The 27,433-nt window shown below is 35.9% G+C and overlaps 1 protein-coding gene across 1 annotated transcript; it reads left to right on the forward strand.

Annotated features, from left to right (window-relative positions):
- The first annotated feature begins 16,113 nt into the window (after positions 1-16,113).
- On the forward strand, positions 16,114-20,348 carry LOC139858161 (uncharacterized). Its single transcript, XM_071847011.1, has 7 exons — positions 16,114-16,440; positions 17,364-17,611; positions 17,981-18,136; positions 18,602-18,758; positions 18,887-19,029; positions 19,146-19,181; positions 19,401-20,348. The coding sequence occupies exons 1-7, from the start codon at positions 16,365-16,367 to the stop codon at positions 20,004-20,006; spliced, it is 1,422 nt and encodes a 473-aa protein (XP_071703112.1). The 5' UTR covers positions 16,114-16,364; the 3' UTR covers positions 20,007-20,348.
- Positions 20,349-27,433: the final 7,085 nt, after the last annotated feature.

Raw genomic sequence — 27,433 nt, forward strand, 5'->3', positions numbered from 1 at the left:
TGTATTGAAAGTATTTATTTATGAATCGTATGCTTTTGTATTATTAGCTACTTGTGGATTTGCGGTTTATGGTATATGCATAATATTGTTGCATGATTGTCGAATTGTTAAACCGAGTATGATGTTGTGTAAGTGATGCAAGTAAGTAGATTATATATGTGTATGTATCATTATTGTGCTCACTAAGCTTTGCTTACCCTCTCGTTGTTTACCTTTTTATAGGTTCGTGTGTGGATAAGGGTAAGGGCATTACCTTGGATTGAGTTTCCCGCTTCGATGATTAAGAAGCGCTTTTGGTTTTGGCTTGGAGTTTGACCGAGACTTGGGTAGTTTAACCCCAAACACCATGCTCGTTGTGTCGTTTGGCAATTAAACTTTTGTGATCGAAACTCTAATTTGTATTAAACTTGTATTTTTACACTTAGTGGCAATTTGGGCACGTGTGGGCCCCACTTTGTAAAACTCGCTCAAACCTTAGTTATGTGCTAGTTTTACATATATTAATGTACGGTTAAAAGCGTTTTGGCTAAATGTGTCGGGAAGTCGCTCATCTTTTTCGCATTAAAGGCAACCGGCAACAGCCAGCTTTTGCGCGGCGCGCAAGCCGGGGCGCGCGGCGCGCAAACAGTCTGCCAGCAAATTTTTTTTTTTTTTAGCTAAAATTTAACGAGGTTTAGTGGTGGTTGGTTTGGGTTGTCACACCGAATCACCCATCATACATGGTATGATAAAACTACCAGGGTCTCCTAATTTTGGAGGTACATTTTGTTTCTTTAAGATGGCCGAACATTCCTCATGAAGGAATGTGGCAGAAACATCGTGGTATTTACCCTTCGAGGATATGAGATCCTTTAAAAACTTCCCATAATTGGGCATATCCCTAAGAACCTCCGCGAGTGGCATGTTAATGCTAATTTGCTTAATCATGTCCGCAAATTTCTCATATCGCCTCGCGAGTCTGTCTTTCTTTAATGCTTTTAGGTATGGAATAGGTTCCTTATGCACCTTCACTGTTGGTTCTTCACTTTTCTTTGGTATGACCTCAGGTGGATCATCTTTCTCTTGTTCTTTGTCAACTTGCTCATTTTCATCAACCGGTATTTGTAAAACAGAAGGACATAAAGGAACTTCCGGGGACTTAAGAGTCTCCAGTTTAGTAGTTAAACCACTTCTAGTAGTTATAGCATTTACATGCTCGTTCCTTGTTTGGGGGTTGTTGGGATTCACTTGAGTATTTGAGGGGAGAGTACCTGGTGGTCTCTCTGATAGTAACTGTGATATCCTTCCAACATCCCTTTCTAAGTTTTGTATTGTGGCTTGTTGATTTCGGATTTGCTGAGTTTGGAGCTCTGCATTTTGCTCGTGCTTAACCATAAAATCTCTTAAGAGATCTTCTAAACCAGATTTCCTCTCAGGTTGAGGTTGCATAATTGCTAATGGTTGGGGTTGCATAAGTGCTAGTGGTTGTGGTTGATTGTGTTGGAAATTATTTTGATAATTTCGTTGAGGTTGATTTCGGTTATTATAACCTGGTGGCGGATTTCTTTGATTTTGATTTGGGAAATTCCGGTTATTTTGGTAACCTGGATTTCCTCCTTGATAGTTATTATTATTTTGATAGTTATTATTATTTGATCCTGAAGGTCCTCCTACTTGATAGCTGTTTATAGGAGGATATTTTCGGTTGTTTGCTTCTATAGCTGGAAAATCACTGAAGTTCATTTCACCTTTTCGTAAGTAACCTAAGAAATTTGCTTGCTCTTCCATTGTACTTTGATCACAATCTCTAGTAAGATGGGGACCTTGGCATAGTTCACATCCTACTCTGATAGCATGCATTTCCTTGGTTACTTTCTTGATTTGCCTTGCTTGATTTGCTATTTGAACTTTTAAAGAAGCAATTTCATCATTGCTTTCAATACTAGCAACATTTGATGATCTAGAGAATTCTATTTCTTGATGCCAATTATGGGAATGGGAAGCTAAATCAGCAATGATTGTGTGGGCGTCTTCAGGTGTTTTCTTCATGACCGAACCTCCGGCTGCAACATCTATATCTTTTCTAGTAGCTATATTTACTCCTTTATAAAATACACAAACTTTTTGAAATGTACTCAACCCGTGTTGAGGACATATTCGAAGCATTTTATTGAATCGGGTCCAAGCTTCATAAAGAGTTTCATTAGGCTTTTGTTTAAAGTGATTTATATCACTTTGCAATTTTGCTGCTTTTGAAGCAGGAAAGAATTCTGACAAAAATTTGTCCATCATATCATTCCAGTCTTCAATATAACCTTCTGGTAATGAGTCTAGCCAATCTCTAGCTTCATCCTTTAATGACCATGGAAAGATTTTTAAACATGCGACATCATCGGTTACATCCTTAATTTTAAATAGTTTGCAAATGCTTACAAACTTACGAAGATGCTCGTTAGCATCCTCATTTGGAGCTCCACCGAATTGGCATGTATTAGTTACCATGTGTAAAAATTGACCTTTTATTTCAAAGCCATCAGTCATCGTGGGTTGGATGATTGCGTGGCCTTGACCTTTCCTTGTTGCCTTCATTAATGCTTCCATCGTTAAATTTGTATCAGCCATTTCTTCTTATTCTTTAATAATCGGCTCTATGATTGGTTGAATAATTGGTTCAGAGTCGGATTCTAAGGAAAGTGACTCTAAATTTTTAGCAAGAATTTCTACTTCTTGGGCTCTTAAGCGTTCGTGGAATTTTCTTTCGGGTTCAGGATGTGAAGGAGTTAATTCAGCGTTGGAGGAACGTAAGTTCATACATTAATTTCTATTATGAGATCACTTCACTAAAGGTTTATCTAGGGTTACCTACTTGTTTCTCTTTTTTTTTTTAGTGTTTTTCGGTGTTTCAAAATTACTAGTACTTCCTATTTCTTTTTGTTGTTTTTGTCCTTTATTAATTCTTTGCGGTTCCGGATTAAGTTTAACGAGTTTAGGATTGAACGGATCATACAATTTGGAAAATTGTACAAAGAACTAAAGGATTTATTCAAAAACTTTGAACTTTCTTGGAAATGAATTTCCTTGAAAGGATCGAATAACATAAAAACAATGATAAAAACCTTTAAACAAACAGATTATCCTTCTGATTTTGCCCACGTTTCGAATAGCCAAAAGATGCAGCAGAGGGGCAGGATCCTTCTAAGACCAATAAAATTGGTGATCCAACAACCCGGTCCACGTACAAATCCAACTATTACTACGAACCAGAAAAATTATCTATTTATTTAACTGCCAACTCCCCGGCAGCGGCGCCAAAAAGTTGATGTGGGTGAAACGTAACCTTTATTTTGAACGGATTTGAGTTTTTTTGTTACACGAACTGATTTATTGTATATGTGGTATTTTATTGAATTCAGGTTGATTTCACACATATATAGGCAACTAGTCCTATTCGTGTAGTTTAGTTTGTCGGTAAATCCGATTCGTTCCACAGGGAGATGGAGTGTTTAATGGTTTCTTCAATAGTCTTTGATGTCAAACTTAATTAAAGGGGATTTTGGATTAGGAATTTATAATATAACAGTAATAGAAAATAACCTAACTAATTTCATAAATAAAATTACAAGATTACAATAATTAACTTAAAAAGGAACTAAATGAGATTATACTAATTAGGATGCGAATATTTTATTACTAAAGGGTAATTAGTAAAATAGTAACTTTTAATAAAACTATATGTTTAGAATTTTGTTTTGAGCAATTATAATATAAACTTATTTAAATTAACTAAATGACATGTTTAATAAAATTACTACAAGTTAAAAGGAATTAAATTAATTATCTAATTATAAACTAATTATAAATTATAAACTTATAATAATTAATACTAATTATTAGGATTAAAACATGTATTTAAGTTATTTTATAATAACTAATACTAATTATATAGTAATAACCTAAATATAAATAATTAAATAACTAAAACCCTAATTTTTAACCTAGCTGGTACTGTAGCCGGATTACTGTCTACGCGTTTCGCGTATTTATACGCGTATCGCGTATATCTTAAACCTTACACGAATTGTGTAGATCTGATCGTACAGTTTGATAAACAGGCGTACGCGTTTCGTGTAGACCATACACGATTCGCGTATGGTATAAATAATGTGACAAACAGTCTGGTACGAATTTTAATGTTTTTATGTATTTTTTTTATATTTTACAATAATAATTCGTAAATAATGATAATAATAATTTTACAAGAAATATAAATGAGATAATCGGGAGTGTTTACTTAAATGTGTCATCACTAGGTCCATGGATTGTTTTAAGTTTTCGCCCTATTTAAAATGTTTTAGTAATAAACTTTATATTTTTCTTTCGAATAAATATAAGGTTACAACTAACTAAAATAAATCTAATTTTCATCGGATTCTTTTTAGATAGCTACTATTCCCTAAGTATTTAAATTGAGACCTAGCCTAGTTTTGACTTTCGCCAATACCCAAATCGTAACGGTTTCCCTTTTTACAATTTCACTATCATATAATTATTGATATTACCCAAACCACCGAAGTTTATTTCTAAATTGGTGTTAATAATTTATCCATAAATTCGTCTAGATCATTTTAATGTTGAAGCTTAATTTATGTAAATAAAAACAACTTTCGTTATTTAAATTTAATAAATTAAGTGGCAAGGGTTAAATACCTAATTACACAATAATGGTTCTTTTAACTAGGCTCAATATTAAAAATACTAAAGTTACATTTTAACTTTTACAATTGATAACAATCCATTTCACTAGGGGCTCTACATCTAAGCAAACACTAAGGAAATTTAGCTATTCATTACACTAGGGTAAACATAAAAATATAAATATGCAACCATAATAACAACGATAATTTTAACAGAGTAAACTTACTAAAAATTCTTCACTTTCATTAACTTCAAACGGTAGAAAAATTACAATAATAACACCCTTTTCACGCGTACAATAATACCCTTAATCACGAACAATACACCCTTAATATTTGAAACTACCCTAAATATTTGGACTTGAAACTAATTTTACAGAATGATATTAACTTGTGTATAGTAATTGTTGTATGTAATATATTCTGTCTTGTACTAAAAATGTGTCTGATTGTACTCCGTATTTATCATTGATCTTGAAGTAGTAGGTGACCTTTATTTTGTTAACGCCCTTTACTTTCTGCAGCACTTGAGAAAAAGAATTGATTTTTAACACCAAAAGCAGCCGCCCCATTTCAGTTTCATGATTAATTCGGCCTAACATTACGCGTTTCGTGTATGGCTACACGATTCGCGTAAGGCTAAATTGCTACGCGTTTCGTGTAGACTCACACGATTCGCGTAAGAGTAAATGGCAGTTTTCATATTTTTATTTTCTCGTTTGTTCTTTGTTGACCTCGTATCGATATATATTGACTTGGGACTTTCTATTTGAACTCTTTTTCTTCGATCATCTTGTACTTTTATTCGGATAAACGTTTCTTGATATAAATTTGGTTAAAACCCCTCGTTTTATCGTCGTTTCTTCAAACAGCAAGCTCTTGTCCGCTTTTGTCATTTTTCTTGAATATTATACATTGAATGTCTTTGTAAATGATAAAAGCTGATGAAATATAACTGATATTGCGTCGAATAATATGTATGTTTAGAGCAATATCACATCCGTTGAAGGGCTTGTTCGGAAGTCTCATGGCGTGGCACACGGCGAGGAGGCATTGTTCCTTCAAAACACAAGAATATCATTGATTAGTATTCTTAATAATACTAACCGTGATATGGAATAAGGATAGAGAGAAAAATTTTCCTTGACTCGCCTTAAATTCTTTATGTCATAGTGTCGTAACGTTCATATGAGTCACCGTAATATAATCCCGGAAATTATATTACCCTAATTCATATGTGCATTCGACATTATTTCACTAAGTCAAGGTGGCGCGTCAATCAAATTAAACAGCTTGAGATTTAGATGAAATAAGAGTAGATATGAGTAGAAACGTTCGAGTATAAATGCACAAGTAGTCAAGTAATTCCTACTTCAAGTCTATATGCCGGTTGTAGTCTAGACTCACTAATGTACCCTATGACTCGGGGTTGACACCAATGAACTCTAAATCCCTACAACTAACGCTCTGATACCATCTGTAGCGACCCGACAAAATCGTCATTGACGACGCCGTCTACTTAGGTCCCGTTACATGGTCATAAGTCTTTAAAACAACATTTGACCAAAATATGTCACATTCATTTCAACTATAAAGAGGTTTTAAGGTATACAAAGTAGGTTCGACGACTAAACCTGTTACAATGTTAAAAGTACAATTGAAACCTATGCGACACAAATTAAGTTAAGTCAAAAGACGCTCCACGTATGCATGTATACTCGACATCCAAGCAAGTATCAAAAGTAATGAGCGAAAGCATGTATCACAAAACGTTCAAGGACCTGAGAAAAACATAGAAATCTGTCAACGAAAACGTTGGTGAAATCATAGGTTTAAGTAAGTAAGTACAAATGAACCACAAGATTTATATCATTGAAATAATAGTAAACCATTCTAAAATTTGTTATCACGAGCACCCAATTATCAAGGCTTAACTTTCCATCCATAGAACCCCATCACAATAGTGTTAGAACATACACCGTTTCTCGAAAATACATTTCATCTGATGTAACGGTAGCGAACCGTTCGAATGAGAGTTTGTCAAACCCATATGGCCATATAACATAAGTTCTCGCTTACACCCGGCAAGTATAACTAATGATAATCGAATTGAGGATTTTGTTCTAACTCGTATGTAGAATGTTTGTTTTCCTGTACTTGTGTTCACTTAGTAAAAAGAAACGTTTATGTTTTATCATCCCAAATGTAAGTTCAAAAGAGTAAAAGTGGGACTATGATCTCACCTTGAGTGCAAGCGTATAAAAGTACTTCGCAAGTAAACGTGTGCAAGAACGAATGCTAGTCTTGACCTAAATAAATAGGTTTGTATCAATATCGGTAAACACGGTCGGTCAAAGTGTTCAATTAGTCCTATGGCTCGTTACGACTCGATTACTATAGCATGCGAGTCAAGTTGTCACGTTTCATGCAAGATACAAGTATAAAAGCATGTTAGAACTATTTCACAAACATTTGGTTAAGTTTGATTAAAAGTGAACTTGGGTCGAGTCAAAGTCAACGAAAAAGTCAACATGTTCGGGTCGGGTCTCGAACTATTTTTCTGAGGTTTTTAATCATATATGAGCATGTTAGAACAAGTTACATGTGAATCGGAGGTGCGTAGCATAGCAAACATTTTTCGTAAAAAAGGCAAACCAAAACAGTCCCTGGCAGTGCATCTGGACGGCGTCCAGATTTGCTGGACGGCGTCCAGCATTGAAGGACTGGACGGCGTCCAAGAATCTGGACGGCGTCCAGATCAGTATGCAGGTCCTGTTTTGCTGCAACACACAAATGCACGAACCAAAACCCAAACAATCCCAATTTATGACCCGCGAACAATCAAAACATGTATCTTATATCACCGGAAAGGTATTTTGACGAGGAAAACAACTAAGCATATTTCATCAATCAATCTACCACTTACAACAACCAAAATCACATTGAATGCTCAACATTTATTACATTCAAGTTCATAAATGCGGTTTGGTGATTTGGGAACTTACTACCTACATACAATACGCCGTTTCGTAGGTAATCAAGCATACAATCCAACTAAACACTTACCAACAACAATTCATGGCATTCAATGCATCAAATGTTCACATTTAGTTCTATCAAACCCTAACCAACATCATCAAAATCAATAATCAAGTTTATGAAGTTTTCTAAAACAACATCAAATTGAAGCTAGTGATACTAGTAACACAATTAAAAAATGAACTTTTAACATCTAACAACTTTTAAGCAACTAAATCTCAAGAACAACACACCAAAATTCAAGTTCATGCTAGTTACTTCAAAACAACAAGATCGAGCATACAAATCATATATTCATGTTAGACTTGAGCCATATACATTAATTAACACTTCTATAAGTTAAAAACATCAAGAACACAAAATCTAGTGATTTTAGAAAGTTATCCAAATGTAATGAAATCGGTATGGAATCGAAGAGGAAGTTGCAAGGATTCCAAATATGTAATTTGTTTTGTAAAACACTTGCTAAATCGGATTTGGATGATGATTCTTTGGATTTGAGTTTGAGAGAAAATGTTGAAGTAGTAAAGGAGAAAGAGATGAATGTATGGATGAGAGTGAAGGGTTGACCCTTTGACCTAGTCAAAGGTTTGGTCCCTTGGCAAGTTTAGTCCCTCAAGTTTCATTCGGGTGCGTGAATTACCTAAACGAGATAATTTAAAACGCGTATCAACGGGAGATGTTATAAATATATAACGGACTTTAAAATAGTCTAACGGAAAAAGGCGGAATGTTACAGTTTAGACCTTTGTGGAATGTTAATACGTCACCCAACCGAGTCACTCAATTGGATAAGTCGTTTGAACGTGTATGCCTGAAGTCAGACTGCACGGGCGTCGGGGGTAAGGGACGTTGCTTTCTATTCAGAATCTTCAAGCCTAACGCATTACCCAGTGACATGTCTTATGACAGAGGCGTTAGGACTAGTGTAGTGAATATAAGATCACTACTTATTCATGAGCAAGCATTCTATAATCTCGGCAAAGTAACTGACAAAACCATAGTATGCACTTGCTTTAACCTTATTTGAATTACAAATATTATCGCATTTACTTTATTTATCTTATAAACTAGAAAACCCAAAATTAGGTAATAAACCACTACTCCTTCACTTTAGGATTATCTTAAGTTTTAGTTATAGGTTCGATTATACTGATATCTTAAAAATTCGACCCTAGGTCATACTTCCCTTACTCACCATAATAAGGAGTAGTACGATTTAGGCCCCGCTAAATATAAATTTAAAACTATTGCTCTCACCTCCCGATAGCTGATTTTGACGCATTGCGGCCTAACGACACCGCATAAATAAAACCGTCCATTTCTGTCTTATCAAGTAAGGTGGATAAAATCCCTTCAATTATACTTTTGAAAGTGCTAAAATGCCCGATGAATAGAGACTAAGTGCGATTATCTCAATTTAGAAAAATAGAAGGCATCACTCAACAACTACAAAGACATAAAACCACTTAATCATACCATGAAGCTATAAGAGCAAGTGAATGAGACTAGAATTAAGCGTGAGACAAGTGTATAAAAAAACTAGTTAGGGTTTATGTCAGTATGTTCTTCGATTGAGGTGATACATACTATAAGAACTCTAATTGAGAAGTACAAGGACAAGCATATAAACATACACATGATTTTCCATGATTTGGAGAAAGGTTATGGTAGTGTATTGAACTAATCCGGAGAACCGTTGATGACAAAACAACACTGTATAGATACATTAGAGCTATTTGTGATATGTACAAAAGGAACAAACACTTGCGTCTAAACACTTGTGGGAAATACCATGGATTTTCAAGTAGATATTGGTGTACATTAGAGATTAGCTCTTAGCTCGTACCTTTTTCCCTAATCCTTGATGAGTTATTGCGTAAGATATATGAGTGTATTCGTGGTGCATGATTTTTTGAACAATGTTGTTTTGAATTTGGAAACCAAGGATGGTCTCAAATAGAAGGTTATACAATCTAGAATGTTATATTATTGTAGGGAACTCTTAGAAGTTTAGGTTTATAGATCAGCCAACAAAAAACTTTATACCTTAAAAGTAACTTTGATAGGAATGATGATAATGTTAGGAATTATGGACCCAACAAGAGAGGTGATTTAAACCAATCACCAAACCCACGAACGACAAACGATTAATTAAAGCATAAGAACGATAAATAAAAGCATAAAAACGACACAAGGATTTAACGTGGTTATATCCCAACTCCAAACACGGAGAAGGGTTTAGTTCACGGGTGCAAACTAAAGATTTTTCTTTATTATTTTTTGTGCACACTATTACAATTAGGCTAGGGGTCTATTTATAGTTAGAGCTAAACTTGTCCATTAAGTTAAACTTGTCAACCAAGTTAAACTTGTCCACCAAGTTCGACTTGCCCGCCAAGTTGTTCGAATTTGTCCCTAAGTTTAATCTTCACACCCAACAATCTTTCACTTGAAGATTAAACAAACCCCACACTGATCTCCATTTCAACACCGTTGAACACGCCCATCAATACCGCTAAGACCACTCAGGACACGCACACTCTAACCTTTGCAGGGCTGGCAAACTTTCAATAAAGAGATCTTCAACAATTTAGTCACAATCTCTAAATCAAACCGCCTCAACTGTCAACAGTGTTGAACACCCACAACAACCCCAAATTAGCCGATTAACAACTCCTTTTGATACCGCCAGATGAGACACCCGAATCACGCCGCACTTCAGTCGTTAACCTACGAGCAAATGAAGTCTTTCGACACCAAAAACACCGATGAGCGATAATCCCATCTTTTAATTACTAGCTTGGACCATCTTGGTTTCTTTCGCCACCATCTTCTTAGAAGACCATCTTCTAAGACTAGATGACCAATTGAAGTATGCGACACTTCAATTTATAGGATTCTTTCATAAGACAACAACGCCTCACACATCGATCTTGTAAGACCGTGATTTATTTTTAAATACTACGAAAAGTAAGCCAACACTTTATATTATAAAACATATTAATAATATACAAACCACGTTTATTCCAGTGATATTATACATCCTGTATTATGATTACAAAACATCAGAGTTTAAGTGTGTCAAACATAACTAGACCAAAATACTTCTCCTGTCCCGAGCATAAAAGCACCAAACCTACAGGGGAGAAGATGTGGGGGATTAACACAAAGCTAAGTGAATGAAACAATCTTAACAGGTATTAGCATATAGCATCAAGCTATAATACAATTGCATAAATATAGCAATTCACATAATCTCAAGGAGACCGGCGGCCTGGCCTGACCATTAACTACTAGCTGATCGGGCTAGAGTTTACCGATAGTTCTTTGTTTACTGAATACTTAGTATAGAAATCCAGACGTAACGAACACATCCTTTAAATTATACTACCCAGATAGTAACATTAAACCCAACCTAACAAATCAAGGTTGACTCCTTCAGCCTAACAAATCAAGGCCGATAATCACAATGTGCACATAATCATACATATACCACATAGTATATTCAACAATAATATAATCAGGTCGGGCCGAACATGGCAATAGTAGCATAACTCGCTACTCTATACAAATATCCGAAAGGATAGTTCCACTCACCTGATATCACAAGGCAAGAACTCAGAGATCTTATTTTACCGAGTCTTCTCCTTTCCTTTGTCACCTGAGAAAAGGATATTTCCAAGTCAGACACAATCCCAGTAAATAACAACATTAATCAAACATAGAGCACGGATGAAACCAACCAAACGTCAGACACGTGAGAGTTCTCAATCACACATGTGTAAAAACCTACACGCGTGTGACTTTGTCACGCGTACAGGTAATATAACAAACACGTTGGTTTCATATAATTATTTATAATTATAATATTTGACCTATGCGTATTAACGTATTTTGAACCCTAATCCATCATTCCCAACATATATTCATATATATAATCAAAGTAACATCTCATAATCAATGTACTTACTTCGTATCCAATAAAATAGCAATTAATACAATAATAGTATATATAAAATAAAACGAGAACACTCACTTTACGATTTTTTTCTAAAAATCTTGACGCACTTATAATGCTCGAAGCCCTAACTCGCGCTCCTTGTTTACAACAACTCAATATTCATAACTAAATCTGATAATATATTTGTCGTACAATAGTTGGAATGGAGTGAGTTATATTGCAGACTATTTATAGTAGGAATTGAGGAGCTTGTCATAAGCCTATCTACTAACTTGTCATGAGTCTATGAGTAAGGTGGCATGTTTATGTTTGATCCTTACTTACCAAGAATTACAGCTCGACATGTTCTAAAAATATCCTATATATTAGTCAACAATAAAATCTTCTAGCTAGTATCCAATCCAATCCAATATCTATATAATAATTGTATATAATACGGAGTACTTGTAGTTATATTAATTAACACTAACACTTACATACTAAAAGTGGTGGAGGATTTCGTCGTTTCACTTATATTGGATTGTCGTTTTGAGTTTGCGTTCACATTACAAAGGGAGGATTTCGTCGTTTCAGTTATATCGGATTGTCGTTTTGAGTTTGCGTTCACATTACAAAGGGTCCATCAACTTCGGCTATATTTACACAACGGCCCCTCAAGTTTATACTTAAGTGTAAATATATATATAATTTTATTAAATTAAAAGAAACTACTTCCACCCGAATTTATAACGGACCCTATCTTCTCGCTCGGTGCGAGTTAAATTTTTCCGAGACCACCGTTCAACTCGAAAAAATCTTACGAACCTAACGGGACTAACTATACGCAAAATGGACACTTCTCAAAAAAACGCTAAACACAACGACAACCCGTATCTTCCCGCTCGCCACGAGTTAAATTTTTTCGACGGCAGCGTCAAACTCGAAATAATTTTATGAACAAAACGAAACTAACCACGTTCGAAACAGACACTTTTTAAAAAATGCTAAACACAATGACAACCCGTATCTTTCTGTTCGCCGCGGGTTAAATTTTACCGACGTCACCGTTACACTCGAAAAAATTTATTGAACAAAACAAAACTAAGTACGTTCGAAACAGATACTTTTTAAAAAACGCTTAACACAACGACATCTAAAACGGTGCTTAACACATGAGTCGTGTTCCCTCTGTAAATACACAACGCTATGTTAAATATGAATACGCATGTCGAAAGCCCCCACCGCAACGCACGGGCCGGTCTAGACTAGTTATAATTATAGTTCATGCATATATAATATTATATAAAATTAACATCATGATCATAAAATCATAAAATTAGTAATGTTTATCATTTATTTAATTACGCGCGCATATATATGGATTACTTACCTTCTCACTTAATATTATATAAGTATTAAACCCGTTATATAAAATACAATGTTTCCGTTAGGCAGTCCTAACGAAACTTAATTTAATCAAATAGATATTTTTTGTGTCCCAAAAACAATTCATTTAGCCACTTCCTAAATTATAATCACATAATTTATTATTTCACTTTTCTAATTGATTTCTATCAATTAACGATAATTTAAATATCATATTTAAAAAATAATACATAGTTTTTTTTTGAAAAGCAAGAAAGACTTATATTAAACAAACACGAATAGTACATGGTTGACTGGTCAACCTTAACAGCACGATACATCACGAAAGAAATAAGGAAAACAAATTACATCGCCTTAAGCTAATTGCAAAGATTGCAACTAACAAAAGGGGTTAAAACTAAGGGTGTGAGAACCATTGTAGCCAATCCATAATATGACCCTTGCAACGTCGTGAAATCCAATCATATGAAAGAACTTGAACCTCGCTAAATAAAGATGGGACCGTCTCGAGCTTATTCTTGAACACCTTTGCATTTCTATTCTTCCATAGAATGTAACAAACCACCCAACATACCGCTTGCCATTGATTCTTTTTATGATCCTGTGCTACACAACCGAAAGTACCATTAAAAATATCCTCAAACCCGAATATAGCCGAATTATACCCCCACCATTTAAGAACTTTAGCCCAAATGTCTTTTGCCACTTGACAAGAAAAAATACATAGTTACCTATTTCATCTAGGCCAATGATCCGGATGTTATAGATCTAGACACGTCCAATCCCGAACTCACATGTTAAAGATCACCCTCGTACATGATTTCACCGTCTATCTATGATTTTCCTTCCCAGCAATCAAAAAATCCAACAAACGCCCTCGTAGACTCTTCATCAAGGCTCCAGTACGAACGCAGTCACAACCTCGAAGTCTACTACCTTTTTTTTTAAAGGCAAACACACACACACCCATACACGAATTTAAACACGAATATATACATGTCCGTGCCCACCACGGGACTCGAACCCCCAACCTATAGGTTGAAGTCTACTACCTTTTAAACTTTCTGCTTTCTTGCTGGTACACTGACCTCTTCATAGCTATGAATTTCACAAATCCATCTTCTCATCCCAAGTACGCTCCCACTGTATGAGTAAGAAACAAATTGCGGCTACTCAAGAAGAAACTTGACTCGTACCACCAGTCAGTCGCAAATTTCTTTGCCATCGAAGAGTAAAACAAGTAGTCGAAGCTTTAGTGTTACCCGAAATCATCTCACTAATCTTAAGAACATTGAAGAACGACGTCGCATAATCATCTCCACCACTCTACTAGTTGACTAACTCCTACTAGCTCGATAACTTCCGTCGGTTACCTAACTCATGCCGAGTTCTCGACTATATATATATATACCCTCAACGATTCTAGAAAGCTCAAGTTTCAGGACTTACATGATTATCCGCCCCTCTTCCATCACCAAAAGACTTTTAATTGATCACCCTCGAAGAAAACTGCTCCTCTTGTTGAAACATCAACTAAAACCGAGCAACTATCGAACGCGTTCTATCAGACACCCTTTGATAACCAATTACCCTTAGTGACAAGAAGCTCTAATCCGCTCGCATATTATATAATCACTGGAATATTGACCAAATACCATTGATCATCCCGTTTTCAAACTGCAAGCACCAAAATTCCCCGATACTCTCACTATCGACTTTCAACCCGATGCATCTTGTTCGTTACCTCACCGCTCTAAACCGAAAGAAGAACACCCTCCTGAGCTCCCGTAACAAACCCACATCTCTAAAAACACAGCTCGCATCGCTCGAAGTTTCCGAGACAAAACCATCTCACACTCGCGTCATCAAATCGAAAAAAAATCATCTTGAAAACTGCCCAGATTCAAAAAATCATATCTCAAGATTCAACGGTCCGATCGGCTTCAACATTTTACCACGTGTAGATCAGCAAGTCTTCTATCCACAACCAAAAAATCAAGTCGATCCAACAGTTAACGAATCCGCTATGGATTTTCTTCTACAGCAGCTCCTGGAACTCCGAATTCGAAAGTTCAAACATTCTTTCGCACGGGATCGCGAAGAACGATAACTTAGATCTCACACGTGGATCTTCTGAAAAATCTCTCCATAACGAACCCATCGACCCGATCTCCGACTCCGTAACCCTTCGCGAAAAAATCACCATCATGATGTAATCAGCGTCCCGATCAACTCTCCCGGATACATAGACATACCCATGAGTTCATCGCGACCAACTAAGTCACCTGCTCTCGATACATGTTGCAAACAAAATCCTTAAGCCCGTCGTTTTAATAACCTTGATGAAAAAACCGATTCATCAACTATATCGAAAACACTTGCTTTCAATTCGCCATCGTGCTTGAACTCGTAACCTTGAAGCTATGATACCATTTGTTAAGAATTATGGACCCAACAAGACAGATGATTTAAACCAATTACCAAACTCACGAACGACAAACGATTAATTAAAGCATAAGAACGATAAATAAAAGCATAAAAACGACACAAGGATTTAACGTGGTTGTATCCCAACTCCAAACACAGAAAAGAGTTTAATCCACATGCGCAAATCAGAATTTTTTTCTTTATTATTTAGTATGTGACTCACGATTTAAAGGTAGGACGATCGAAGCTGATAGTGATACCAACAATGTTTTATGGAAAAATCTCGGAGTTGCGAGCATCATCATTAAGTTTTGAAAAGAAATATCAAGATGATTTAGACATGTTAGAAGGAGATCGCACACGGATCAGATAGGAGAATATTAGCACTTACTATCAAAGGTTTCAGGAGTCTCACGAAGATGTAAGTTTTTAACGATAAATTAAACCTATACATGCCTAAGAGTTTTTGTAACCGAGTACATAAAAAAGAATTTACAAAGAAACTTGGATAAACTAAACCTGTCAAATATGTGTTTGATTGAAAGTTGAAGGGTATAATATGTAATTATTTTTAAATTAGAAAAACATAGTTTCGCAGCCCATATCCCCTTCGTTTCTAGCATACAGCTTAAACATCATCTAAAAAAAAAAACCCTAATTTTCTTCCTGATGCGATTTTGATTCATTCATTCTTCAATCTTGGCCTTTTGGATTAGGGCTTTTCTCTATTACACCAATTCATTCAAGTTGAAATCAGCAATAGATCCAATTTTGTCTTTCATTTCGCTTCTTTCAGATTCTAGGGTTTAAAGCTTCATCATATTTTATTCAATTAATTAACCTTTTTTGTAGTTTAAATTAAGGTTACATGATCCATCAAAACCATCAATCGTGGGATGGATAGTGCGTTCACTGAACAAATTCTTTCAGATAAGCTATCGAAGCTCAATAACACTCAACAGTGTATTGAAAGTATCCTTCTCTTATTTTTTATATTAATTTTTATGTGAATTGTAGCTAAATTTGTTTCTGTTTATTGGTAATTGGTGATTGAATCAATTTGGCGGTTGTAATCTGAAATTTCACTTCGATGTGGAATGTGATTTGTTTTGTGTTCATTAAAGCTGATCTTTATGCAATATAAAGGTATGATCTTTATCGTTCATGCTCGTATACGCTTACATATAATATGCACTATATGTCTAGGGCTATACAATATGTATTATGCAATTTTTACTTCGATTTCGAATATAAAGGTATGATCTTTATCGCTCATGCTCGTATATGCTTACATATAATATGCACTATATGTCTAGGGCTATACAATATGTATTATGCCATTTTTACTTCGATTTCGAATATAAAGGTATGATCTTTACTAATGAGAGCATATAATATTTATGAAAATTATGTGAGTAGAGAAAGCATTGGTTAGTTTTAGAGGGATTGGCCTTATTCAGTGAGTTCAAAGTAGAAGAATAAAAAGGATAACTTTACTACAATTCTGTAAATTATACGAGTTCCTTGAAAATTTCTAAAACACGTGTTAAGTTACTGCTGTACTATTTTTTACATGTGACGTAACATGTCGTTGAGCTCAAAATCTGAAGAACTCATTGAGTAGATTCAAATTTTAATGATTGACTGTATTTAGTAAAACTGTTCGAGAACACCTTGTTGTATAAAATGGTCATGAGGTTCTTATTTGATATTGTTTACCTTTCTTTAGTCACACTTGGTATTATCCTATACGAATAGCTAAATATTTTGGCTATTTAGTAATGTCCAAAGCGATGATATATAGCCGTTTCTTCAACTTATTATTATGTTATATCAACTTGAACTATGTCATATGTTAGTTTTCTGTTGCATCTTGTTATCTTAACCCTTAATAGCGCTGTCTCATTGGTGTATATTTCACCGAACCGAAGCAGAATTAGTTGTTACAACATGGGAGAAACAATTCCATAGTTGTGAAGTGGCACAGAAAGTTTCTCTTGTATATCTTGCAAATGATATACTTCAGAATAGCAAACGTAACGGGAACGAATTTGTCTCCGAGTTTTGGAAGGTCCTCCCAGGAGCTCTTAAAGATCTTGTCGAGAAAGGCGATAATTATGCGAAAACTGTTGTCACCCGACTGGTATGCACACTTTCTTGTTGATATAGTCTATGTATATGCGGTGTTTCAGAACTCGGAATTAGTTGGCGAGTTTTGGACGAGTACTTGGTTAAACTCGGCCAAACTCGGAATAATCGGAAAGTTGGTCAAAATTTTGTCAAAACTAGACTAAAACTCGGGATTACTAGGATAATCGGTCAAAATCAAACTTGGTTAACATCCGAGTACTCCCCGAGTTTCCGAGCACTCCCTTAAAAGTTTCGACCGAGTACTCGCCGAATAGCAATTTTTGATGCCTTGTTTATATGGTTGCTTATGGTGCTGAATACTCAAATGGGTTAATTTTACATGATGTTAGTTTTGATTTAGCGATTTATGTGTGAATGGCAGGTTGATATATGGGAAGAAAGGAGAGTGTTTGGATCTCGTACAAAGAACATTAAAGACGTGTTGCTTGGAGATAAATCACCTGAAACCCTAGAGTTCACCAAAAAACGTTCTCGTTCTGTGAAAATTGCTAAGAGAGATTCAAGATCTATAAGAACGGTAATAATCATGCACACAAGCTCTTTAGTGTATTGTAAAAATTCAATTTCCATTTTATTCATCTGTTATAGATAAAATTTGCAATTATTTCACAATGACTTATGAATGGGATGATTATTTATCTCTAATGTATGAATCTTGAAAATAGTGAAAATGAAATCGGCAAATGGTATGAAAGTTGTACATAATCTTTCTTTCAAAAGTGTACCTTTTAGTGCATTAACCTCTTAAATTGATTTTTTCAAACTATTGACTATTGATACAGTATAATTTTTTTTCCAGTTTCACATTAAGTTACCTACCAATGATCTTAAAGTCTAACCTTTTTTGACCCGTTACCTACCAATGATCTTAAAGTCCAAACCTTTTTTGACCCGTTACTTAACCTGGATATTTCACAATCTCTAATAATTGTCATGTTTAGTATCTTGGTCATCTGACGTATTTTCTCATATTTGGATACAGAAACTTACGATCGGAAGTACAGCAGAGAGAATTGTCTCTGCTTTTCACTTAGTTGCCAGTGAGCACCATGGTGAAGACGAAGAGATGAATAGATGTAAATCTGCTGTTGACCGGGTAAAAAAGATTCAAAAAGACGTTGATCTCGCCATAACGAACGGTAGGCTCATAATTTTTCAAAGATCTCAGAGTTTACATTTTAATTTTTCTTGTTTTCAAGGTTTTACGGAAATCATAAATCAAAAGTTATTTTGCATATCGCTAATGGTATTTTTTTTCAAAATGCAGCCGATGATCCTAAGAGAAAGACGTTGTCTAAGGAACTGGAGGAAGAAGAAAAGACGATGAGGCAGTGTGTAGAGAAACTAAAAGTTATTGAAGCAAATAGACTGGCTCTCATATCACAACTACGTAATGCATTAAATGACCAGGTTCAATTTTTTATATTCAAACTCGAACTCCGTTTTTTATTTTTTAGTATAGATTTACTACTAATTGTTATTGTTAACGAGTATAAACGAAGATCTTTGTTTTTATACTTTTTCAGGAATCCATGTTAGAGAATGTCCGCACTCAAATGCAGGTTTGTTTACTCATTTACTTATGCTCGGTATTGTAATCCAATGTATGTTATGTGCAAGGTTTCGAAAATCACTACTCTGAGTACTCGGTCGGGAGTTTTTAGGGAGTACTCGGATGTTGATGGTCAATTTGACTTTGACTGAGTTTTTACTGACTTTTTAATTAAAGATATCTTATTATAACCATTATTTAATATTTGATATTTGATTATTTGATTCAGGTGGCCCAAGCACAAACAGAGGAAGCAGAAACAATTCGTAAGCGGCTCGACGATAAAAATTACGTGGCAGATTTTAAACCTTCTAGTGCTACTCCACCAGTTGTCGACACAAAAGCCGGTTCCAAAAAATCGGCCGCCGATATCGCCGCCGAAGTTGCCGACCGACTTGCGGCTTCAACTTCATCACAATACATCATGTCATCGGTTCTTTCGACATTTGCAGCCGAAAAAGGCCTTACAAAGACCACAACCGCACCCATCTCAAAACCCGAGTTTACGCCCACACAAACTCAAGTTTCAACCAATAACGGTGCGTACCAAAACGTTATAATGCCGCAACCGACACTCGTACCCACCTCTCAACCTCAATACATGCAGCAATATATGCAACAACCGAATAATGGCATTATGACATCATACACGTATGGTAATGTTAATATACCGCCGATGCCGGTGGGACCCGCACCGACTCCGCAACCGTCTTATATGATGAGTCCGATGGTTCCGCTGACTCATCCTAATCAGCCGATGCAGATGACTCAACAACCTCATGGTCCTCCTGGTTTTACGCCGCCCAATGGAATGATGTTTTATCGTTCTCAGTGATGGGTGATGGAAATATAGAATCTGCACTTGAAAAGTATACAACGTACGGATGGTAGTACCATTACACCCAAATTGGTGGTTGTCGTAATGTCTTATGTTTCTTCTTTTTTTTTTTTTTTTTTTTTTTTTTTTAAACTTAAGATCAGGATAATTATTATACTGTACATTGGTGTTTCAACGATAGCTAACAGTTTTGTATCCAGATAGTTTGCATACATTTTAGCAGCTCTGTTGATACACTGCGAGTCCTTCGTTTGTTGGACCACAATTGATGTGCACTGACCTAAAGCAAAGGCTTAAGACTCCATTTTGAGTCTTGGGTACCATAACAAAACTCTTTCATCACTTCCATTTTTGTGTTTATATATATAAGTTTATATATAAGTTTGACTTCCATTATAAAATCACCAAAGTTTGACCCATTATGTCCAATCACAAATAACTTATCATTTAACTTATTATGATGGTGGAGAACATGTAAAAGTATTGAAACTAAAGGTTCAAGAAGCTATGGTCATGACTCATTAAAGTAGTTATTAGTTAAATTACTTGAAACCACCACTAATTGTGAGTTGTGATAATGGTTGGGAGGTGGTTCGTGGCGACAAAATAAGGGTAAGAATTTTGTCCATTTCGGGTAAACTTGATCAAGCGAAGGCAAGGCCGTGATTGTATAAATAGAACATAGAACATAACAATAAATTTGAAACATTAATTGTTGCATCTACAGTTTTTTTCATGCTCAAATTTGTCTTGATAGTTACATTGTAACTGGTAGTGATAATTCTAGTAACAATTACTACTTTTTAGTTCCATTTGTGTTGAAAATGAAAATAGAAATTAAAACGAGGATGCTAGGAGTGATCAAACTAGAAAGATTCGGATGTAAGTGAAAAATATCAGGCATTTTGTAGGTTCAATGCGAAATTGTTATGGATTAAATTATAAGATTTTTTTTAAATCTATAGTGAATGTTTGTGAACGATGTGGATATCATTTGAAAATGAGTGGTTATAATAAAATTGAACTTTTGACCGAATGGAGTATCTGGGAGCATATGAATGAAGATATGGTCTCTCTGGATGGCATTGAATTGAATTTCTATAAAAATCGTATAGATTCTTATAAAAGAAAGACAATAACTAAGGTAATGATTATACACACAAAACTTAACAATGAATTTGAAAGCAAATATGTCAATGATTGTCCTAAATAACACAAACTACATGCGTACCCAACTCCATTGAAAGATTACATAAAATAAGTGTTTAGAAAATATTTTTAAATTTGTATCAAGCTATATTATATTGGACACATGATTTTCACTTATTCTTTCTTTATGTTCACCAACATTATTTAAAATATATACCAATCAAACATTAAATCTTATTTTATATCTCTAAGCATTTCTGCCTTCATATAGCGGCCAATACATTATACATCGAAAAACAAAAGGAGGCAACTAATAAAGTAGCTAGTCACCACTGTACGTGGGTTATCCATTACTATTTATATATCATAAACCAATTTATTAAGTTGTTCAAAATTACTTTGTCCCAATAAAATACTCTTCGGTTATGTTGTATGGCTACAACTAGTTGTGGAGTCCTCGCTTCGCGCCGGGGGCTCTGTTTTGAATGCGAGTTAAAAAAAAAATCTTGATCTATTTTGTAAAAAAGAATTTTTTTCGACATAACATTGAAGGGTTGTTCCTTTTGTGAAAGTTGCTTCTTTTAGCGTTCGAGTTTTATTTTAAAAAAAAAAGTTAGTAAAGTGGGGGTTCGATCGTTCGGGTTTTATTTAAAAAAAAAAAAAAAGTTAGTAAAGTGGGAGTTCGATTTGTATTTTAATAAAAGTTAGGGGGTTAAGTTTGTGAAAATTGAATATTAGTAAAAAAAAAAGTTAGTAAAGTGGGGGTTCGATTTGTATTTTTGTGAAATTTGGGAAAAAATATACGTATAAAGTGGGGGTGCGATTTGTATTGTAATAAGAGTATAAAGTGGGGGTGCGATTTGTATTTTAATAAAAGTTGAGAGGTTAAGTTTGCGAAAAGTAAAAAAAAATAGTACTATTCATTTGACCACTACCTTTTAGATATAGGTATATAATCCTTTAAGTTTAAGTTGAATCCCAATAAGAAATAAAGTAAGTGAACATATATAGCACTTACTTCATTTGTGTGTGATTATGTACATGAACGTCCGTTATATACAAAGTTTCTTTTTAGATGGCAGATAAAATTTAATTAATAAAACTTCTAGCGAGAAGCTAGAAGATAGTAACAAAAATTTTAGGAGTCATGAGTTCCAATTTAAAATCATGTTACCTCTATTTTTTAGCCACTTTAAAAATTACAATTGAAAATATCAAATAAAGTACTACGAGACATTGACGCGTTATTGAAAACGACATCGTTATGGTACCGCCAAATCACCCAAAGCTATGAAGTAATAATCACCATAAAGAACACATGTTCCAAACCTTGATCACAATATGGGCATAAAATAGACTACAGAACCATGCCCTGATTGTAACGATGAGGAAGCCTGCGGATGAACCATTACAAGAAGATATTAACTTTCTTAGGAAGAGACTTGTACCATAAGGTGGACGGTTTGGACGAAGGTAACAATACTCGGTCGATATGTTCCCTAGTAAATTGAATAAAAAATAAACCATCGCTGCTTAAACTCCACTGCCAAGGATCAAAGCTATATGATAAAGTGACAGTTTGAATAATCAAAGCAAGCTCTTCAAGTGCAGCTTCATTCCTACTGCCAATGGACTCTCAAACCCATCCCCATTGACCAGCATCCATTAACCAATCGATCTCGTATCAACATATCTTGATTTGACTCTAGATGAAATAATCTATTGAACCTTATACATAAAGGAGCATCACCAATACAATGATCACGCCAAAATTTCACATTTACCTATATAAACAAATATTATGAAAGTACTATTCTTAATTTATAATTTATAATATCTTTTAATGAAATTCGCATACCTTAAGCTTAAAAACTAGATTCTGCACCTACATACTAATTATGAAAGTACTATTCATAGTTTATACTCGTAATATTTTTTAATGAAATTCGCCTACGTTAAGCTTAAAAACTAGTTCAAACCATTTCCAACCATCATACGTAAAGCCGAAGGAGGGAGAAGGCCATCTGATATAGCTTTTGTATGCGAACAGGACTAAAAAAATTGAACCATGTAATGCCGTGATGACCAAAAACCACAAAGCTTCACGATCAACATGATATATATATAAAAATTAGATGTGGTAAATGTTAGGAATTCGGAAGTCCCTAACAAGATAAGTGAATTGATCATAATCACTAACCCACGAACGACAAACGATTAAATAAAGCATGAACGATAAAATAAAGATGCATAAACGACAGGGATATTTAACGTGGTTATATCCCAACTCCAAAACGCGGAGAAGGGCTTACTCCACAGGCGCAAACCAGAGATTTTCTTATATTATTGTGCACACATTACAATGAGGCTTGGGGTTACAATTTATAGGAAGAGTTAAACTTGTCCACCAAGTTACACTTGTCTTTCAAGCAAAAGACATTCCATAAATATCTATTACTTGCTCCATACTCCATTCCTACTAGAAGATTTAATTAAGGCAACAAAATCTCTACGACTTGTTCACCAAATCAAGCGCCTTGTTCATCAAGTCACGTCTTGTTCCTTTGATCAAATTATTCACACCTTCAACAATCTCCCACTTGAAGACTTTGAGCAAACTCTTCACTACTCAACAAATCTCCCACTTGAAGATTTTGGACAAACCCCGAACATCAATCTCCATTCCTTCCAAGAAACTCAAACCACCATTATACCGCCAAACTCCATTTGGGACACACACACTCATCACATACGTCGAATGAGTAGACTTTCGATACAAGGTCTTCAACACTACTTGTAGGAACTAGAAACCAATAACCGCCTCAACTGTCAATGTTGTTTAAACACCCATAGCAACTTCCGATCTCCTCTCAGCTACGAATTTTGATACCGCCGGAATCAGACATCCGAGTCACGCCACTCTTCCACACCAGAGGGAATTAAGTCTTTCGACATCAAAACCGCTAAACTTCAACCCGATCCCCAGTTACTAACATGGTCCATCTCGGTTTCTTGCACCACCATCTTCTTACACAATAAGATCAATTGAAGTATGCGAAACTTCAAATACAGGATTCTTGCATGAGTCAACACCGCCTCACTGATCACTCTAGACATGTCCAATCCCGAACCCACATGTCAATGATCACCCTCATACAGAATTTGCCGTCTATCTATGATTTCCTTTTACCAGCAATCAGAAAATCCAAGAGACACCCTCGTAGACTCTTCATCAAGTGTCTAGTGAGAACATCCTCGAAATCTACCACATTTTTAACTTTTTGCTTTCTCGTTGGTACACTGACCTCCTCATAGCTATGAATTTCACAAACCCCATCTTCTCATCCCTAGCACGCTTCCACTGTACGAGTAAGAAATAATACCGCGGCTATCCGAGAAGAATCTGGTTTTTTCCACCTGTCAGTTGCAAATCTCTTTGCCATTCGAGGGTATGTTTGCAGCATACAAGTACCCTAATGTTATACGCACTAATCATGTGAATACTAGAGACCCACGTTGCATAACCGTCTCCATAACTCCCATTAGGTGTCAAATTCCCACTAGATCGGTACTCTAGTCGGTTACCAAACTCCTACTGAGTTCCCGACACCCTCTAGAAAGCTCAAGTTACAGGACTTACAAGATATTCCACTTCTACCATCACCTAAAGATTCCTAATTGATCACCCCGAAGAAAACCGCTCGCTTTGTTGAACAAACCATCAACCAAACCCGAGCCACAGTTGAACGCGTCCTTTTCGACAACTTTAAACCAATTTCTTTAGTGAGAGAAGCTCTAATCCTGCCCACATATTCCATATACTATAAAATATTCGACTAAATAAATTAATCGACCCGTTCAATAATCCGATGTTGGACTTTGGTTTGCAATCCATCAAACCTCCCCTCAAACCTAAGTTCAACTAGGTCTTCCCTTCAATGATAGTCAAGATCCAACCTTCTTTAGTACCTGCCGCAACCTTGGAACACAACTTGAATGGGACCACATCAAGTTTACTTACGGTACAAGGCTCCAAGATCAACTCATCCACTGAGGGTACACAACCGCGTGTGCCAACCAAGGGGTTAAGCCAACCGTTAACATGCTGCAAATGTCACGTTGCGCTATCCACACATCCAGACTACAATCCGCGAGTATCCAAACTTCACGATAACTCCCACTGTCGATTTCCAAACGAATGTCCCACTGTTTGCCACCTTCCCGCCCAAACCTGAGAGAAACCATCTCTTAAGCACACATATGTTTCTTCCCCATATCCGATGTATGACTTTGGTTTGTACCATAACAAACCTCCCCTCAAACCCAAGTCCATATGGGCCTTCCTTCCAACGATAGTTCGGACCCAACCTTTACCACTGCCAAACGAAACTCTCAAACTGTCTGTGTGCGGACCAGTGAGATTTCGATACAAGACTTCAGGATCAACTCAACGTTACCAAGGGAACGCACGCACGCTGAGAGGTGCGCCCACAGCACCGTCCATCAAACCCGTAATATATTTTGGCTCCCGTAACAAAGCTACATCTCTGAAAAATCACAGCCTTTATCGCCCAAAGATTCGCAAAACAAATCGTCTCGCCACTCGCAACATCAAAACCGAAACTCTCTCATAAAACTGCCGCAACTTAAAAATCGTATCTCAAGATCTAACGGTCCGATTATTACCAAAATTTTACCACTCTTAGAACAGTACTTCTGGAACCTACAGTCCAAGTTTCACGTCGATCCAATGGTAGATAAACCCTCTATGGTTTTTCTCTCACAGCAGCTCCAAACCCAAACAACTACAATTTCAAAAAAAACATAACTCCAGATCTAACAGTCCGATCACTGTCAAATTTTGACCACCACTTGATCTATGAGACTAACATCTACAGTAAAATTTTCAAAGGGATCCGATGGTTAACGAACCCGTTATGATTTTTCTTCTCTCACAGCTCCGTAATTAAACTTTGAACAGAAGCATTCGAAAAATCATATCTTGAAATCTAACACTCCGATAATGTAACAACCCAAACCAATAACCAACTGATTACGCGAATTTTTTTTTATTTTTTATTTTTTACAGAATAGTGCGCCACGCGCACCACCTCAGGGTGCGCGGCGCGCACATGGCGTTTTCAGTTCTGTCCGGTTTTACAATTTTTCAAATAAAGATCTCCCACTTCCCGACATATTTAGGCGAAACGCTTTTTACCACACGTTCATATATGTAAAACTAACACGAATCAATCATAAAACAAGTTTTACAAAATGGGGCCCACATCGGCCGTTTTACGAGTTTCGTACAAATCACGAGTTTCGTCCACATTAGTTTAATTTCCAAACGACACTATGAGCATGGTGTTTGGGGTTAAACTACCCAAGTCTCGGTCAAACTCCAAAAGCTATCACATCCCAAAAGCGTCCCCTAAACAACAAGCGGGATCTCTAGTCCAATCGAATGCCCTTACCCTTGTCAACGCCGGAGCCTATAAAAAGATAAACAACGAGAGGGTAAGCAAAGCTTAGTGTATGCAATAATTATACCCATGTATATATATAATATACCTACTTGCAATCACATACACATATACCGCATACATGCTAGCAATTCAATTAGCATACCATCTCAAGTACAAAGCTAATAATCTCCAACAACCCGCTACTAGCGTAATCAATAACATATAATCGACATAATATAATATGCTACAAAACAATATACAACCATGGTTAACCATTCTCGCGTCATGGTGCTACCGGATCTTTGGTTCACACCATACGCATTTGTCATGATGCTACCGGCTCTTTGGTTCACATCACAACTCGAGTCATACTCACGCTAGAGTGCTACCGGCTCTTTGGTTCACACTCTAACAACGCTAAGGTGCTACCGGCTCTTTGGTTCACACCCTAACAAATCATACTATAGTGCTACCAGCTCTTTGGTTCACACTACAACACACGTACTATGACGCTACCGGATCTTTGGTTCACATCATAGCACGCTCGCACATACTTTGGCACTGCCGGCTCTTTGGTTCATACCATAGCATACAAATAAATACATTACATACATATGCATATAATCATTCCACTCACCTTAACGATTTGGTGACGGTTTTATACCCCCGCAAGCTTCAAAGCAAAGTACCTAATATAATAAGTACTTCAATCAACACACAAACTAGTTGGACTAAATACCAACAATTTACTCATGTGCATTTAATGACTTAAATGCATTAAATGCCCCATTTTCACCAAAACCGCCCTTA

This window comes from Rutidosis leptorrhynchoides, chromosome 7 (assembly GCF_046630445.1).
Source record: "Rutidosis leptorrhynchoides isolate AG116_Rl617_1_P2 chromosome 7, CSIRO_AGI_Rlap_v1, whole genome shotgun sequence".
NCBI classification, from domain to species: domain Eukaryota; kingdom Viridiplantae; phylum Streptophyta; class Magnoliopsida; order Asterales; family Asteraceae; genus Rutidosis; species Rutidosis leptorrhynchoides.